This window comes from Artemia franciscana, chromosome 8 (genome assembly GCF_032884065.1).
Source record: "Artemia franciscana chromosome 8, ASM3288406v1, whole genome shotgun sequence".
NCBI lineage: Eukaryota > Metazoa > Arthropoda > Branchiopoda > Anostraca > Artemiidae > Artemia > Artemia franciscana.
In genome coordinates, this window is record NC_088870.1 from 7,620,760 (window position 1) to 7,640,971 (window position 20,212).

The window sequence follows — 20,212 nt, forward strand, 5'->3', positions numbered from 1 at the left end:
TATCCTTCTAAAAATCAAATTTCATGGAGATCCAATCACCCATTCGTAAGTTAAAAATACCTCATTTTTTCTAATTTTTCAGAATTACCCCCCCCCCCCCAACTACCCAAAAGAGAGCGGATCCGTTCCGTTTATGTCAATCATCTATCTAGGACTTGTGTTTATTTTTCCCACCATGTTTCATCCCGATCCCTCCACTCTAAGTGTTTTCCAAGTTTTAGGTTTCCCCCTCCCAACTCCCCGCCCCCATCACCAGATCCGGTCGGGATTTAAAATAAGAGCTCTAAGACACGATATCCTTCTAAACATCAAATTTCATTGAGATCCGATCACCCGTTCGTAAGTTGAAAATACCTCATTTTTCTAATTTTTAAGACTTACTCCCCCCCTCCCAACTACCCCAAAGAGAGCAAATAAGTTCCGATTATGTCAATCATGTATCTGGGACTTGCGCTTATTTTTCCCATCAAGTTTCATCCCGATCCCTCTACTCTAAGTATTTTCCAAGATTTTAGGTTTCCCCCCTCCAACTCCCCCCAATGTCATCAGACCCAGTCGGGATTTAAAATAAGAGCTCTGAGACACAATATCATTCCAAACATCAAATTTCATTAAGATCCAATCACCCGCTCATAAGTTAAAAATACTTCATTTTTTCAATTTTTCCGAATTAACCGGCCCCTTCTCCCCCCCCCCCAGATGGTCAAATCGGGAAAACGACTATTTCTAATTTAATCTGGTCCGGTCCCTGATACGCTTGCCAAATTTCATCGTCCTAGCTTACCTGGAAGTGCCTAAAGTAGCAAAACCGGGACTTTAGGTTTTCCCCCTCCAACTCCCCCCAATGTCATCAGATCCGGTCGGGATTAAAAATAAGAGCTCTAAGACACAATATCATTCCAAACATCAAATTTCATTAAGATCCAAATACCCGCTGATAAGTTAAAAATACTTCATTTTTTCTATTTTTTGCGAATTAACCGGGCCCCCACTCCCCCCCAGATGGTCAAATCGGGAAAACGACTATTTCTAATTTAATCTGGTCCGGTCCCTGATACGCTTGCCAAATTTCATCGTCCTAGCTTACCTGGAAGTGCCTAAAGTAGCAAAACCGGGACCGACAGACCGACCGACAGACAGACCGACAGAATTGGCGACTGCTATATGTCACTTGGTTAATACCAAGTGCCATAAAAACTACCAAATTATCATGAATTTTCAAATTATTTGTTATATTTCGGCAATGGTTTGAAAACCAAGTTGAAATTTTTTCGAATTTCTGGTGGTCACGTGGACCTCAAATTTTGAGGTAGATATAGGTAGGAGTCAGTGTAAAGAGATTATATGCATCCTGGTCATAAAAATGCATATTTGAGACATCTCAGGAACGGCTAGAGGAATGAGATTGAAACTCCCAGTACTGCTATGGAAAAGAAAAAGGAGGATGGGGCAAGAAAATTTCAAATTTGGTACTGGTTGGAGCGGCCAAACAATTTTTGTTCCTGATCCACTAAAAAGCTTTTGCACAACAAGCTACCATGAGACTTATAATACAAATAGAGGTAAGAAACAAGGTAAATCGCAAGATCCAATGTCTTCTCAAGTTATAAAAATGGCATATTTATAATATTTCGGAAACGGCTTTCAGTCTTAAGTTGAAATTTTCACAGATTAATAAGCAAAGAGGAGGGGATGGAGAGCAAGTGGACACTGAACCATGACTTGTAGGAGAGGGTAAAGATAAATCAAAAGGCCTTATGATCATCCAGGCCCTAGAAATACCATCTTAATCTTTGAACCAGCTCCAAAGATAGAGTGAAAATTCTTAGTTAATATACAAAAAAAAAGTGAAGGGCCCAAGGAATTTAACTTTCAGGGAAATTTAGAAGGACAAATGGAGCTCAAGTTTTGAATTTAGGAGAGGAAGAAATTTTTTTTTTTATCCAAATAAACGTTCCAGCTTTGGTAAGCTCTATGAGAGGTCTATTGTTAAGAAGCACTGCAAACTAAAATACAAGATTTGCTGCCAGGTGATCAAAACAGGGTATCAGCAATATCAAAGGAACTGCTGCCTATGTCAAACACCCAAGTAGTTTTTGGAAGAAAAAGAGGCAAAAAAACTTGATTGTGGCTTGGAAGTAAGGGACAAGCGAACATAAATAAAGATCTGCTCTCCAATCTGCTTAAAATATCTGGAGCTATGAGCCCTTGTTTCACTAAAATCTATCTTAACGAATTAACAATGTATATCCAAATAAACAGTCTCAGAGCTACTACAGGCTCAATTGGCCAAAAATGTTGATTTGGGAGGCCTAGTTTTATTCAAAGTGAAAACCTCCTAGAGACCATTGGTCCCAAATTCGGTTTCAGAAAGCCATGACAGAGGGAAAAAAAAAAAAAATACTAAATACAGTCAAAAGTGCCACTTGAGTAAAATCCGATAGAAACCAACGTCTACCTTTTTTGATACAAGAGTAAAAAATAATTAAATGATTAATTGCACATATGTCTTCATGACCCGTCCCAACAATAACCAAGAAAAAGGCTAATCGAGAGTCATCATGTCACGGAAGGAATGTCCTTTCATATTTATTCTAATTCTTCTAGATTTGTTTCTTCGTTTTTTTACTTCAAAATTCACGAAAACAGGTAAAAAATAATATCGAAATAGTACAGAAAACTAAATAGCATAACCTACTTTTTTCTTATTGTCTTACCTTCTGCAGGGACACAGATGTGATCAGAGGTTGAGTCTTTGACAGTGTCGACTTCTGAGCTGTTTCAAGAGTAACTTCTACCTTTTTCTGCTCATTGCGCATCGACAGGGTCCAACGTATAATAGTTGTATTTTGACCATGCTTTTCTTTACAATGCCATTCTTCAGTCAGTTCTGGGCTTCCTTGAGCAACTATTTGGTAGTCAGTACCTGGGAATAAAAAGCTGATTTTGTGCTCTTAGAGAGATCTTTCTAGAGTTTCTATCAACCGTCTTTTTCAGCAAGCTTCGACAATCTGCTACTTCTTCAGCTGCTCCTCTGCCTCCAAATCTTTACCTTCTTTTTCATTTTTTTTTCTCTAAACTCTTTATCAATCCCAGCATAAATCATAACTCTTTTTAGCAGACTTGGCCAGTTTAATCAAATCTTCAGGGATAGAAATGTCTTGCATATACCCTCTTAATCTGCTCAAATCACACATTAAAAATAGTTTTGTATTCAACTTCTACTCATTCATAATAACTCTATCTTCGGGTTCAGTTTCATTTATTTTTCAATCATGTATATATAATACAATAAATATACAAATATCTGGTAGAGAAACAAGCTCATTTTCCACAGATTTAACAACCAAAGAAATACATAAAGAAATAAATGGACAAATCAATCGAAGAAAGACATAACATAGTCGAAAGAGAAACAAATAATAGACATAACACTAATTACTCACCACGTCATAGCAGAGACTCAGCCCAACGTTATACAAAAAAATAATTTTTCTCTTCATCCAGCAATGGGACAATGGAAAAAAAAATAATCAAAACTTGAGAAAAAGACCCAAAAAGAAAATACAAAAATTATTATTAATATTTAAAAAGTAAGTAAGTAAAGTCTTCAATGAGGATTCTCTTATAGAAATAAAATCCCCGCTAGAGATTGGTAGATATGTATGAGATAGTTTCAAAATTGTATAAATTCGTACTTCTGTCATTTCATTCGACCTATCATCAATCCTTTCTGGCTCTGGGGAAGTCTGGATAACTTGAGTAGCTCGATTTTGTTGATTTTTAAGTATTTTGTATTGCAATTGGTAACTTTACAGTAGTAGACAATAAACGTGGAGCATTAACTGGCTTAGAAGTCTCACCGGTTTCTAAAAAAGTTAAAGCATTTGCCAACTACAAAGTTTCCCTACTGAGAATCTCTTTCAGAACACATCTTTGTGTTGCACAGTATTTCTATTTGGTTAACTCGCATGAGTTTTTTGGTTAAAGGTTTTCTTACAGAAGGCAGTTAGCAGCCTTGTCACTAACACATGACTGGCTTACAAAGCCGTCCTGGCCGAGTGGGTTGGTGCACTGGATTCGGGATCCCTTGTCTGAGAGGACGCGGGTTCGAATCCCGGTGTACCCAATTCTTCAATTTGGGACGGGGGTCAGTGGCGTGACTCTGTAAACTTAGCCAGAGCCGACCCAGCTCTAAATGGGTACCTGGAGAAATCTGAGGAAGGTAATCAGGAAGGGTGTGCGAAAGCACAGGATGGCTGGCCCCCAACCCCCCATTGCACTTCCTGGCTGAAGAGCCAAGAAACGGAGATCAGCACCGCCGGTACGGACTGTAATGTCTATTGCCGTATCCTTTACCTTTTTTTTTTACACATGACTGCAGCAATGGTAATTTTTTTTTACATCTTTGAATAGCTAAAGCTTTAGTTCATCCTTCAACTTTTCGGTAATTTCAGATTTTAACACTCGCCCAGCCAATGTTAAAACCAAAATGTCTAACTCTAAATAGTTTTTATGCACTAAAAGGTCTTCTGACTGAAACTTAGCACTGAAATGCACGAAAAGGCTGGCGCTGTCAATAACAAACTACAACTCTGCCTTCTTAGTGGGTTGTTTGATCAGTAAGATGTCTCTGTGTGCATTTGATTTCATAATGTTAGGGTTTTTCTTTGATGTTAATTAAAAAAAAAATTCACATAAATTTTTTTTTTAAGGAAAAATGAAGAGCTCCATCAAACCAAAAATAAGCAGAAATAAAGTCAAATAATCTTCCAAGCGTAAAACTAACACAAGTCGCCATCAATAAATAAATGAAATCCGAAACGAACAGAAATTACAATGGTCAAAACGAACAAAAATTATAAAAGTTAAAATTACATAAAAATTACGGTCAGTCGAATCCGGGCACAGGGACTTTATAGCATTTTCAAAACAAGTTTGTTTCGCCCATGCCAATTTCAATCAATAACAAATGATTGTCGAAAAGAGGCAGGTTTAAGAGCATACATCACAAAAATTGTTTTTGTTTTATAAATTAATAAGAAGGAGATGGCACAACTAGAGAATCCGTCAAAAACTTGCTTTGATTTTATTAGAATGAAGTGGTAACCCTGAATGTTTCTTTTGCCTTTTGGCATGGAAATAAAGACGTATGCATCGAATATGCGGGTCTGTTAATTACGAGTTATGCAGTAAGTGCTTCTAATACAAGATGGCATATGAGAGATGAATCTCTGATGTTTGAGTGATAGAAGCTTAATTTTGATGCGTCAAACATTTGCAAGTCTAAATAAATATTTTGGAGGTACTGGAGATTATCCAATAAAGCAGGTTTTAGTTAATGTCCTTATAGTGAAAACTAATGACCAATAGCACTAATTTAAGAAAATTCTGCTGGAATGGGAAAAAATACCCTTCCCCCAAAAAATACCCCTGTGAAAAAATTCCCCCATGAAAATAACTCCACGGGAAATACACCCCCTTCTGAAAATGCCTCTCACGGAGATTCCTCTGTAAAAGTGTTTTTCAATGTTCCTATTGTCCCCCTAACCAAAAATACCCTCCCCCTCATAAATAACCCCCTAGAAAATTCCCCTCATGAAATTAACCCAACGAGAAATACCCCTGCAAAAAATAACACATTTAAAATTGTTTTTTAAAGTTCCTATTATCCCCCCCCTCACAAACAAAATTCTGATTATGGTCCAGGGGAGTCGCTTAAGTTCAACAAATAGCAGAAGACGTATAAAACAATTTCAAATAAACAACATACAAATTAATGTCTACAAATATAATAGTGTATAATTGTTTAAATATTTTGCTTGGTAAAAGAAACAACAGATATTTTCATTTATAATTAAAAGGAAAAATGCTTATACAGATGGTTTTTCCAGCTCCGTGCCTATTTCAGTTCCTTTTTATTAAAAACTGTTGTAAAGTCAAAAAGGTGAAATCCTTGTTAGTGGGACAAACTTTATGGTTCGCACTTTATGAAAAACTTTATTAGCTTTAATGACTCCGTGGGAGCCATGCAAAACTTCAAAATTATGTCTTGTACTTGTTCTACAGCAGGTTGCCAATTGTCGACGCCTCAAAAGAGAGCAAAGCAAGGCCCAAAAAGAGGAATTTTTAGAAAAAGTGCAAAAAAATGAGATCACTGATTCCCCACGCTCATTTCAATTTATTACAGCTAATTCAATAACTTATTGTAATATTGTGCTGAAACATACGCTGTTTATACAGCATTACTAAGTTTCGCAAGTAATTCAAAAGTTGAAAAAATGGGAGTTCAGGTTAATATTGATGTTTTAGGAAATAAAACTAGTAGCGAAGAATTATCCGAAAATAACGAATTATAAAAAGTGACAAAGTAAATAATAAACGAGAACTTCCTATAGGGTTTGGATGTACAACCTAAAAGTTATAGGCTGTGGTTTGCTCTTTGTCTAGGCCTAAAATGCTGCCAGTGTCACCATATTGGCTTATTTCCTGCCAGACTTGCGTATTTTGATGGTGACTGGCGGGGAAATTTTTAGTTATGCAGCCAGGCGGGATAATCTTGGCGTATCTCAAAAAATTATTCAAGATTTACTTAATATTCACCATTGTAAGTTTAAATTGTAACTTCGAGAAAAAAATCGAGGAACAAATAAAAAAAAAATCCCCTTTCTTACATAATTGTATTAAAAAAGAACTGGTGCTAAGTCTAAAATTACTTTATTACTTAATTTTCTTTTAATTCTTGTATTATAATTAACTTCTAGAACAGGTATTTCATCAATACAGAAGCTTCATGTAGGGTGTACACAAACTCCCTGGGATCCAAAAATCCAGATATGCTGTTAGAACACGGGATTGTGAGGGCCCATGAACCGATGTTCTAACTTTATACTATTTTCGCACCTTGTTTTGGCTTTCACCAGTGAAAAACAGTTTCAGATATCAAGACTGTAGAAAGTGATAGTTCGACTGGTCAGCAGCCAGAACACATACTTTTTAAAGCTCTCAATTCGTTGGAAACAGTTGGAACTTGATTATATCATATGTATAAATGATAAACGATTTGCAGTCAGAAGACGTGGTTTTAAAACTCCTAAATCGTTAGAGGCAGTTGAAACTTGATTATATACTACCATTTGTCAATAACTTTACTCATATATGCCCTTAGTGTCTTGTATCGATCCTGCCAGTTTTCGATTTACAATGATAGCATTAATTAGGTTACCTATCGAAATATAGTCTATCAAAATATTATATAGACGTCTATTAGTCTATATTAGTCTATTAGTCTATATATAGACGTCTATTTAGTCGTCTATGAAAATCACTGCTCTGTAACAGGTTTTTATTTTAAACTGGGTTATGAGATAACAGTTCAGATTCGACTTAAGCTGAAAATACTCTCTTATTCACCTTTTGATGCTCTTTCAAATGGTTTGGTCGAGAAAACCCTTTTTCCACATATAACATTCAAACGATTTCTTACCACTGTGCACCCTTCGGAGTCTTGTCAAAGAACCTGAATGAGATAACCTCTTCTCACACACCTCACATTTAAAAGGTTCCTTACGTGTGTGCAGTCTTTGATGTGTATTCAAATGAATCAGCTGAGGAAAATTCTTCTCACATGCATCACATTTAAAAGGCTTCTCCCTGTGTGCATTCTTTGGTGCAGATTCCAACTGCTTGAGGTAGAAAAACACTTTTTACACACATCACATTTAAATGGTCTCCAGCCTGTGTGCACTCTTTGGTGCTGACTCAAATTGCATGATCAAGAAAACACTTTTTTTTCACACATCAAAGTTAAAGGGTCTCTCTCCTGTATGCAGTCTTTGATGGCTTTTCAAATTGCCCAGCTGAGAAAAGCTCTTATGGCATGCGTTACATTTAAAGGGTCTCTCACCTGTGTGCAGTCTTTGATGGCTTTTCAAATTGCTCAGCTGAGAAAAGCTCTTTTGACACGTGTTACATTTAAAGGGTCTCTCACCTGTGTGCAGTCTTTGATGGCTTTTCAAATTGCCTAGCTGAGAAAAGCTCTTTTGGCATACACTACATATAAACGGTTTCTTCCCCGTATGTATTCTTTGATGTATTTCCAAATGTGAGTGAGAGGGAAATTTTTTATTGCATATGTTACACTCACTGTCTTTTCTCCACTCTCTATACAAGCCAATATTACAACTTGAAGCTTCCATAAGTGCATTGGTATTACTTGATGGTGTATCTGCATCCCCTATAATAAAAAATTCTCGTTCATTTAACCTAGAGCACTGGCGCTTACATAAAAAATCCTAATTACATGAATCCCGACTAAATCCCACAATGAAAGAATCCTAACTAAATTATGTATTCTAAAAGCTTTTTCTTAGTCTCTTAAGCTGTCTTCCCTTTTTGTAGCGTCTCTTCCGCAAAGTACCAAGAGGATAACAATAAACCAGCATGGATTTCTTATACAAAAGATTTCTAATTTACCTTAACAGGGACAAGTTTCCTGTTCTGGTGTTTAAGTATTGTAGTACGAGGCTATCTGTTATTCCATGTCAACCTATTTCAGCAGTAGAGCCCAGGCAGCAATTTTAATATTTTTCGGCTATTTGTGTGGGCTTTAAGTCAAATTTATTTGATATGAAAAATTTCCGGCATAAAAATTAAAACTTGGGTTTTCTTGGTAAAATCCTTCCATGTAAAAAAAAAAAAAAAAAATCATGAAAATCCATGGCCTTTCAAATATTCATGGCACGGTAAAATAAAATCCATGAAAAAATGGATAAATCCCTTACGATGGCAAACCTGCCAATCCTTGCTTCTGGAATGAAACTTCAAAATTCTATCTTGTACTTGTTATAAGGCGGTATCGAGCAGGGTTACCAATAGTCGACGTCCCGGAAGAGTGCAAATCGAGGCCCAAGAAGAAGAATTTTCGCTCAAAAAGGGTGCAAGGAAAAAAAGTGAGATTACTCTCACTCCCCACGCTCATTTCAATTTACTGCAGTTATTGAAGTAACTTACTGGAATTAGCAATAACTTATTGTCATATTGTGCTAAAAAAAAAAAAAAAACTGTTTATACAGCATTACTAATTTGTGCAAGTAATTTAGAAATTGAAAAATAAAAATCAAGCCAATGTTGAAGTTACCGAAAATAGAACGAGAATTATCCGAAAATAACAAAATATAAAAAGTAACTTAGAGTCAATAGTAAAAGAGACAACTTCATTTAGGGTTCATATTTACAACCTGACAGTTTGCAGTTATATGTTATGGTTTTCTCTTTGTCTAGGCCTTTAATACAGCCAGTATTACCATACACTGTTTAAAAACAGTGTTTACATACATCAAAGTTAAATTGTCTCTTACCTGTGTGCACTCATTGGCGCCGATTCAAAGTGCTTGATCGAGGAAAACTCTTTTTGCACACATCACATTTAAAGACTGCACCTCGGTGCGGTCTTTCCGATGGCTTTTCGAATTGCCCAGCTGAGAAAAACTCTCTTATCATATGTCACACTCTTTCATGTATTTCTAATAGTGAATAGGGGAGAAGTCTTCCATTTCATATGTTGTTCTCAATATCTTTTGTGCACTTCTTCCTATGCAAGCCAATATTAGAATTTGAAGCTTCCATAAGTGCATTGATATTACTGATGATGAATCTGCACCCCCTACAGTAAAACAAATAAAGGCGATAGAAAAAACCTAAAACACTATAATAAAACATTTTCAGTTACATACCCGAGAGCACTGCTGCTTACACGGAAAAAAAAAGGAAAAACACGGTGAAAAAATATATAGCAAAACGGGGCTTGAGTAGATTTAGGTCTATTTCTATAAACATTATCTAGCCCAGTTCTCACATACTTCTTTTTAAAAAGAGCTAGTACTAAATCTGAAATTCCTCTATTAGGCCTACTGAATTTTCTTTTAATTTTTGCATTATAATTAACTGTTAAAACAGGTATTTCTTTAAAAAGGAGGTTTCAAGCAAGGAGTACAAAAACTCCCAGAGATTCAAAAGGTTGATAAAAGTAACTTGTTTTTGAGACTAATAACAAAATCAACAACGCATACCAACGCAAATCATTTCACCGATCAACTGTCAAAACAAGTAATTGTTAGGACTCACAAATAGATTTTCAAATTTTATGCTATTTCTACATACTGTTTTGGCTTTCATCCATGGAAAAACAGTTCAAGATATAAAGACTAGAAAGCAATTTGAACTTGATTATGTAAAATACCTAAAAATAACTGACCAGCCAATCAGCACTAGGAACAAACAAAAGGCGATCAGCAATCAGAACATGAGATTTTTAAAGCTTGTAAATTAATGGAAGCGTTGAAACCTGATTATATCATATATATAAATTACATCCGATCGAAAGCAAGGGCACGTGATTTCCAAAGCTAATAAAAACAAGAGCCAAGAGCACATATGGCACTTGCGACGAGGTCGGAACCTAAAATTAGACTCGGTACTAGATTCTTCAATTTTGCTGTTCTTTGTTTATTGGCAATTATTGCAAAGATAAACTAGCAAATACAGTGTTCCTATAGCCTCTTCTTATTCGGTATTGTAGCGTTTGTCCCAACAAGTTTCATCCAGGTCTTTCCACTCTAAGAGTTTCCCCCTCCAAATCCCCCCAATGTCACCGGATCCGGTCGGGATTTAAAATAAGAGCTGTGAGACACGAGGTCCTTCTAAATATCAAATTTCATTAAGATCTGATAACCCGTTTGTAAGTTAAAAATACCTCATTTTTTCTAATTTTTCCAAATTAACCGTCCTTCCACTCCCCCCCCCCCAGATAGTCGAATCAAGGAAGCAACTATTTCTAATTTAATCTGGTCCGGTCCCTGATATGCCTGCCAACTTTCAGCGATCGCTATATTGATCACGTATCTAGTTTCAGATCTTCTTCTTGTAAAAATTGAGGTGGTCTGGGATACGTACCCGAGACCTCTCACACCCTAAGCGAGAATCATACTACTAGACCAGCAAGCCACACTTATGAAGACCAATCATTTGTTTTATTGGCAAATATAATTCTTTTCAACTATTTCGTTCACTCGTTCCCCCCCCCAGATGGTTGAATCGGGGAAGAGACTATTTCTAATTTAATCTGGTGTAGTCCCTGATACACCTGCCAACTTTCATCGTCCTAGCGCATCTGAAAATGCCTGAACTAGCAAGACCGGGACAAACAGACAGACAGACGGACAAAAATTGCGATCGCTATATGCCACTTGGTAAATACTAAGTGCCATAAAAAAATGCTTTAAGAACAACTTTCAACCGCGAGTACAAGGCGATCGAACAGAAAAAGAAGTTGTAAACCAACCACGTTTCCTATTTTCTTTTTGTTTTCGCTTGAGCGCACTAAATTACATGAAAAAAAAAGCCAAATCAGTATTAGACTGCATTTTACACACGGTAGACACTTCACTACCCGGCTCTGACCCAAAACTAAAAATATAGTCGTGAGTTAAAATTGAACTTGAAATTATCTTTGGTCAAGATTGAAGGGTCGACTGAAGCACACGTCAATCGACTGGGAAAATGATTGATCGTCCCAGGCCTCCTTAATATAGAATGAGGGAAAAAATATGCTTTCAGTTTAATACCCCTGGTGCCCTAATTATAGACTTTTCTGCCACGAAAATGCCCAATATGACATCCTCGCTAAACATTTAGAGTGGAAATAAGACATTTTTACTATTTTCTAGTTCACTTTTGGGGCAAGTCAGATGGCCTTTGGCCTGAATAATAAGAAAGAAAATGCCAAAAACTCACTTTCATGATCCCGAAAATTTAATTCAGGCTCAGAAGGCTTGAAATTACAATTAAGCTGTTCAGATACGCCAGAAGAAACCACCAATGGAACATCTTCACGTTTGGGTGATAAAATAGTATGATTCCATCCAATAACATCTTCACTAAAATTTGGGAATGTTTCTTCAACTTCTAAAGAAAATGGAAAGTAAATCAATATTAAAATCCTCACAGAAGTAAATCTTCTAGTATTGCAAATTACGAAGAACAAAAAATAATCATTACATGTTGCTTCCAAAATGAAAAAAGAAAACTTCATAGCAAAAAACAAAATCGAAAAACAACAGACAAATAATAGCTGTCATATTCACATTTTGACAGATGAATTTACAGGCTTCAAACTGGACTCGAGGGAAATTTCTGCGACTCATATCCCAGGGTTAGGAAATATAAAGTTAGCGGATATAGAATTTATTTACTCAGCCAGTAAGGATGAAGTGAATAGGCCTGGAATAGTCCTTGAATAAGGATGCTGCTAAGTCATGTTTAATTAGGAAAGCTTATAATAATAGATTACTAGTTCCTCATTTATGATTAAAAAGTTAAAGGTATCAGACGTAGTATTATAAACCCCTTTAAATCGAAATAATGGAGATAGAGGTGACTTACATGAATGTTACCCACAGCTGCAAGAACAAACAGATAGGATCCCAGGTGGAAATATCAGAATCTCATTAGGAGATATTACCACCCAGGTTGGTAAAAACAGGAATAATCTGCATCCTAGCATGAATAAACTTATTATAGTAAACGAAAATAGCAATGGTGTTTTTCCTAGCAAACAGAAACGTATCCTAGCATACGTAAATTTTTCAAAGACAAAGAAAATTATAATGGCTATAGACTTCTACAATTTAATAATTACTAGAGTCTAGTTACAACCAATACAGTATTTGGTCATAAAATAGCTCATAATTTAACATGAAATTGACATGATGGTAAGAGAGTTACCCTCATTGATTATGATATTTTAAGCCAAAGACTGACTGTATCAATGCAAGGGACTATCAAAGTGTTGTTAATGTTAAAAGCAAAGATAACCATCTAGTAAGGTCTAGGATTAACCTAAACATGAAACTTAAGAAGTCTAACTTCTTTCCAGGAAGCTATGACGCTGGTAGCCTCCAGTATGAGAGTTACAGAAGACATTGTACATGATGGAAGGAATAATTTTAGGAAAATAGTTTGTGAACTCGCTGTGGTGTCTATGAGAACTAAGTTAGAAACACAGCTAAGAATATCAGTGAAAATGCTTTATATTTAATAGAAAAGAGTGACTTGTACAATAATTATTTGAGTAATAGATCATATGAAAATAACAAAAAATTAAAGAAAGTGGAAAAAATTAAAATATGAGTTAAGGAGGTTTGAAGTGGAGGCCATCGGTAAATTGCTGAAAAAGTTTGTGCCACTTTGGAAGTGAAGGGAAATTTATTTTGTGGGAATGACTTACTGACAAAACAAAAAGGATTAGAAAAACAAACAAAAAACACCCGATTGCAATGTAATTAGAGCAAAACATCCAAAGATGGTTATGGTTTGTTGGTATACCAACTTTCCGTGCTACTGGAAAATAATTCCTGTTTCTTATTATTGTTGCTTCGATTTCTTGTTGTTATATTTGTATTGATATTGTCATTTTTATTTGTTATTATTATCTGTTATCTTCGTGTTTTGTGTAAATATTCATCTTAATTTTTGGTCGTTCTCGGCTCCACTTTTTCATTGATAATTGTTTATGTTCGTTTCAAGTTTGTCGTATTGTCGATCATTATTTCCCCTCATCCACTCATAAATTTAATATGGCCCTTAAAGTTTCTTTGAAAATTTATTTTAAAAACCATTTTTTAGATAAATATAAAAAATTAGAACGATTATTCTAAACAATATTCCCATCTAACAATCTCACAGCACAGCAGAAATTTGAAAAACAATCCAGAACACAGTTTAGTTGCCCAAAATTTATTTCTTTAGATCTATGTTTGGGGAAAAGGCAAAACAGGCACATAATAGAATCTGAATTAGCTTCAATGTATTAACACTTTTGTTGCTACAATATAATATTTTTGCATTTTCGTAGCCGTGTTTATTATAAACCCTCGGATATATTACTTTCATCAGTTGATTCTGTAAGCAACCCTTATGGCGACCAAACTAAAATTATTTCATAGTAATAATTAATTAAGACTGAATAAAGAATTATACTATTATGCATTTCGGAGAGGAAGCAATGACCCTAACCATTGGATGGAGGATATCTAGAACTATATCTACATAGACTCTATTTAGAACTTCACAACATAGAACATTGTGCTTAAAGAATACAATGGTATTCATAAATAAAAATTAAAACAGAGTATAAAAGTAGATAAAATAAGAAAAAAACAAAAACACTCGAAGCAGGAATCACAGTTAAACTTAAAGCAATATTTCCTCGTCTTAAGCAATAGACGTGTCGATATTTGTTAAGGTAGACTGCCGATTATCAAATGACACCAAATTATTGCACTATAAAGATTTTTTTTTCAATAAAAAAATTATATCAATCTTAGACCAAAGAGCGCATAATTTTACTATTATGATAAACAAATATGATATATAAAAACGTAAACACTCAACATAACCTCCTGCGGCTCCATAGTGCATTATATTGTTATTCAAAATTTGCAAAATCTTTATTTCTTATATTGATTCCTTCAGGAATCTCCAGTGTTCTCCTTCAGGGATTTTCTTAGAGTACCACATGAGAGAAGTATTAAGCAAAAGATTAGGTTTGATAGAGGAGTTTAATGGATTTAAGCAAGTTATTACTCTAGTTTTTCATATTCTAATCAAAATACATAAACAAACAAATGGAAGAACAAAAGTACATACTGCGTCCCCTTTCTTTTTAATTAATTAAACAACTTTTTCAACAAATAACTTTTTTAAAGAAAAGTAAAGAACTCTACTAAACCAAAAATGGGCAAAAATGGAATCAACTAATCTATCAAGAGTAAGACTACCACATATCAGCATCAAAAAAATAAATGAAACCCGAAACGAACCGAAATTACAATAAATAACCGAGTAAAAATAGAAACGAACAGAAATTAACATGAGTAGGGCTCAGAACCCCTATGCCTTCTCAAGCCCAGAACATAATTTGAACTTTACTGAAAAAAATTAATGTTTTCACTTTTATAACTTGAATAAATGAAAAATTATTAGGATTTCAAGGAATGAATATCAGCATATGATATTAAACTGGCAATGCACATTCATTTGTATTTTTTCAAATCAAATTAGCCTCATCTGAAGTTTATACAACCACCCATTCCATAAAAACCTTATATTCCCCCAGGGCACAACTTACAGCCCTTGTCCGATGGCTTTGGGGCTTTTGCCAATATTAGAGGCATTGTAATATGTTCTTTGGACTACTTTGAACAAAATGGCTATCTCATAATTTCAATCAGATGCGTATGCGTTTGGTGAAGATGGCTAGCTGGGAGGGAGGAGGTTCTAGTTGCTCTCCTTCTCTTTCGACTCTAAGTGTGTGGAAGGGGGGCTAAATGCCCTCTAATCACATTGACCCTTTAATATGCACTAAAACTTCTGAATATCAATCCAATGAGCATTGTTGAATAGTCTTTCTGGACTATTCAACACTGTTGAAAAAAAAATACTATCTCAAAATTTTCTTCGGATGTGTTTAGGGAAATAATCAGCGTGGGGGCTTTTAGCCCTCCAACTCCTTCTATATAAAGTACCCTGTTAAGAATAAAAAATAAATAAATAACGCTTTGTGCCAATCTTGTTGCTTACTTGGGCAGCGCTATTGCGCTGCCTATGATTAAACAATAGATTACTAACCTGAAAAATGTAAGCTTGCGCTTGGCTTTCTCTCCGTTCTTTCCAATATCTGATTCCCATTTAGCTTATAAAAAGAAACAAAAATTACACACAAAAATATGGATAAATGTTTAGAGTTGGGACAGACCTAAATTTCAAACACATAACCACACATCTTCTAGCAATGTCAATCTTGTTATTATTGATTTTAATTTAATGGCTATTACCAAAAAACGAACAATATAAAAGACCACAACCCTGAAACTACCAGGCTATAACAAAAAGAAGGAAGGGCCAAATACATCCATGAATTTTTTTTCTTTCACCTCAGAAGCGATTTCATCTAACAGGTTATAAGAATTTCATCAGATGCACTTTTCCATTTACACAATGAAATGTTAGAGGAATATCTCATCGACCCTGCTTAAAAATACATGTTTTTGGAACTTTTTATCCCCTTTCCTTTGGTGAAAAACGCTCTAACGGATTCAGTAAACGCACAGTTCCACTTTATGTAAATAGAGCAAACGAACATGCATTGAACTTCAATTTGAAGCAGTTGAATAACCCAAGGCACTTGCAAAAAGGTTTGAATAAGCCTCTTAGCTTAAAAGTAAGAGGTGCAAAATAAGAATAAAAAAAGAAAATAATAAGAAATTTAAATAGGAATATTGATATACTACTATAAATGTCAATTTTGTAAATATTAATAAACATAAGATTAATCAGGTATCAACTTCATGTTCCAAGTTGAGAAAAACGAAGATATAGTTTTCAATTGTACTAAAACATGCAACAGCAACACCTTGGACAGAAAACAAAAAGAAATAGGCCACAAAATTCACAATAGTAAGAAGGGCACTGCCAACCCACTTAAAACTATTGGCCTGATTTGCCCCTTATACTTCATTAGCACGAATTATTTGACGAAAAACCTAAGGTCAACTATTTTATTTGCCATACAATCAACAATAAAAAACCGGAAACATTATCATCTAGAAAATACATTTAGCCGTTTCAAGATATTCTGGTATGTCTATTTGACAACTTGGATGGGCACAATGTTTTTTTTTTTTTTTTTTTTTTTTTTTTTTTTTTTTTTTTTTTTTTTTTTTTTTTAAATTTATCATCTTGTTCAACATCCTAACATCATAAAGTAATACTCATAACTGTTCCCGGAATATTGCACAGACACCCTTTAGATGCATCATAATTTGTTTCAATTTCGCTGTATATCCACCCCACTAAAGTATCCCTGAAAATTCCAATTTAAGGCTCAATACTATTCCTCAGCAACTGCATCTACAACATTTTGACAACCAGCAATCACTAAAAATCCTTTGGCTTAGTTCAATAAGGGCACTGCCGCACAGCCTCAGTCACACATAACATCATTAGCAGTTGAACAAAGTCACAGTCGTAAGCAGTCACAGCCTCGGTCACAATCAGAGACACTAGTAGTTACTGTCTTAATCGATTTAGTAACAGTTGCAATTGCAAGCAATGGTAAACACAGTTAAAATTAGTCAAATAGTGGCAGAGACATAAATAATGGAAGTCATAAGTAGTTGCAGCCTCAAGTAGTAAAAGTCACAATTAGTCATTGTTGCAATGGAGGGCAGTAGCAGGTGCAGTCGCAAGTAGTCATAATCACAAGCAAGTCATAGCTGCAAAGGAGTCACAGTCACAAGCAGTAGCAACTGTACTCACTAGCTGTTGCTAGTTATTTCAAATTTCCATTTTGCCCTTTACTAAAGCAGTGTTGCAATACCTATGAAAACGATGTTAATCTGAAGTCAATCCCACCCAAGACTCGAAAATACATACTTAAGTATAAAAATTATACTTTTTGAGACAAGATTGACAACATCTCTAATGGGCCATTGTTTTAACCCATCAACATTTTTAGAGGTTTCAGGTTGTTTTTCAACATACCATTCAATTTTTTTTCAAAATAACATGTTCCTATTCGAACTGGTTTATATGATAATAACTAGCCATAAAGCAGCTACAATATTTTCTTGCTTGCCAGTATTTTTAAATTTTTATTATTATTTTTGGTTACTATGGGCCATGAGCCATTACTATGACGCAACCATGATTCTATATCACACAAGAAAAATCATTCAGCTTTTTTGTATATAAATATATATATATATACTATATATATACTATATATATATATATATATATATATATATATATATATATATATATATATATATATATATATATATATATATATATACTTTTTTTTTATAGTAAATAACATGCACCCCAGTCGCATTTCCACCTTTCGATGTCGAGGAGAAAATACATAAACTAAAGAGACATATGAATGGCTCAATCTTCTTTTAATTGACCTCCAAAAATGCTTTGATCTTGTTGATCATAACAATTAAGCTAAAAAATTACTGAGTGACTTTAAAGTACCTTATTTTCTAGTCAATATTATTGTATCTTTTCTGTCAAGTTATTAAGTACATAAATATTTATTCTGATTCACTTCCTATTTCTTGTGGAGATCCTCAGGATACTCTTTTAGGTCCTTTACTATCTTTGGCAATGATTAACAATCTTGCTAATGAATCAGCTGATGGAATTTTTGGGATGAAATGTCATTGCTCGATAAGTAAAGAAGAAATATTAAGAGCAGTTCAATAGAGATTCTTGAAGACGTTGCAAGTGAAGCACCCCAGTCAAAAATGAAAGTGAATTCCCATAAACCTAATATTATTACCTTTAGTTTTGTTAAATCAAAACCATCGTTTACAGCTCCAATACCTAATGAAAAAAGCACCACAAAACTAAACTTTTAGGGGTGACACTGACGAGCGATTTGAGATAGGTGGCCCATATTTGTTCTATTATTAAACAGGCAAGAGCATTTCTGTTGCTATGTAAGCTATTTTCTAAATTTTCATGCCCAAAAGCACATATCCTCCACCTTTACATATTTTTTATCCATCCACTGCCTGAGCATGCTTGCACTGAGTGGCATTTTGGCCTTATGGTGGATCAGTATCATAGAATAGAAAATTATCCAGAAGAGAGCCTATGAATTATTTATGGTTGGAACAAAGTGTAAGCTATTTTCAACTTTCTAAGTGTAAGCTACATTCTCCTCCTTAAGGAATTCTGCGTCCCTGCCTTGTCAGTGCGATGTGTTACACTTTGCACTAATTTTGGAAATAATCTGTGTCATAACCAACGATTTCAATGTATACCCTCACCCTTATTGCCCACTAAAACCCCGTTTATGTTGATCACAAGCAGAAGAATTCCAGTTCCTTATTACCAGCCAAAGCCCTGTTTATCTTGATCAAAAGTAGAAGAAATCCCGGTTCTACATCCTATTAATGCAAGGACTGAGCATCCAAGAAAGAGCTTTGTGCCAGAGTTGGTTGCAATCAAAAATAAATGTAAATAACAATGTATCATGTTAATGTGTATAATTAATATGTCTGTTTGTTTGTTTTCTTTTTTGACAGGCCCATTGGGGTCATTGCTGTATCTTTTTATAATTCACTTTGCGTTTTGGGTGTGATACTGAAAGTCTTCTCCATGCCTACATGTGTTATGTTCGCCCGTTGCTCGAGTACGCGTGCCCGGTGTGGGGTCCATCCGCTATCCGCACAGCGTACCTATTATACGACATAGAGTCCGTCCAGAAAAGAGCAACAAGGATTATACTCCGAAACCGTAACATACCCTATGATCAAGCCCTCGCTAAATTAAATTTATCTCCACTTAAAGTCCGGCTTGAACACCTTATTGTGTTCAAGAAAACATAATGACGTCAGTCAACACACAAACATGACGTCACCCGACAGACACACACACACACAGACAACTTATTTATATATATACTAGCTGTGTAAAATATAAATCGAAAATGTCCGAAGATATACTCCATCGAAAACGGTTAGAGACGTCAGATATGACTTTTGATTTTACATCAGAAATTTATAACTACACTTTAGCTATTATAGAAGACTAGCTGTTGGGGTGGCGCTTCGGGCCACCCCAACACCTAGTTCGTGGGGGCGCTTCGCATCCCCCTAAGCCCCCCCGCGCGTAAGTCGTTAGTTACGCGCCATTGTAGTTGTGTCCCTGTGTCCCACCTGTGAATATAGATAGATATAACTATATTTTTAACTACGTAAAACTTGCGAATATACAACATTCTTGGCTGTCCAATTGTCTGTGCATATAAATAGATTGTCAGGTTTACTGACTCTTGAACATGCAACATATAATTGTCCATGGGAAAAACAGTCTGTATTCAGATCTATACCTTATTATTCTAATGATTGCCCTTGAGCTTTGTTGATGATGATTGCTAATCGAACATTCCCTGTGTCCCCGTCGTCATTTATATATCCCCCTGTGCCCCCAGGCGTCCCTGTTGTTGTTGTTTCCCTGTGTCCCTGATTGCTAATCGAACATTCCTTGTGTCCCAGTCGCTTTCTCTTTGAGAGTCCCGGTCGTCATTTATATTCCCTATTGTGTCCCTGTGTCCCACCTGTAAATATATATATATATA

The 20,212-nt window shown here is 35.2% G+C and overlaps 1 protein-coding gene across 3 annotated transcripts in view; it reads right to left on the reverse strand.

The window, feature by feature from the left end:
* Nucleotides 1-3,245: 3,245 nt before the first annotated feature.
* Nucleotides 3,246-20,212, reverse strand: part of LOC136029925 (zinc finger protein 665-like) — a 37,437-nt gene continuing 20,470 nt past the window's right edge. For all 3 annotated transcript variants that reach the window (XM_065708455.1, XM_065708453.1, XM_065708454.1), the window contains 3 exons: nucleotides 15,688-15,751; nucleotides 11,794-11,964; nucleotides 3,246-8,236 (listed from right to left, as the gene is read on the reverse strand). In XM_065708455.1, the coding sequence (XP_065564527.1) occupies nucleotides 7,794-8,236; nucleotides 11,794-11,964; nucleotides 15,688-15,751 (678 nt within the window). In that variant the 3' untranslated portion in view covers nucleotides 3,246-7,793. The remainder of the gene's footprint in view (nucleotides 8,237-11,793; nucleotides 11,965-15,687; nucleotides 15,752-20,212) is intronic.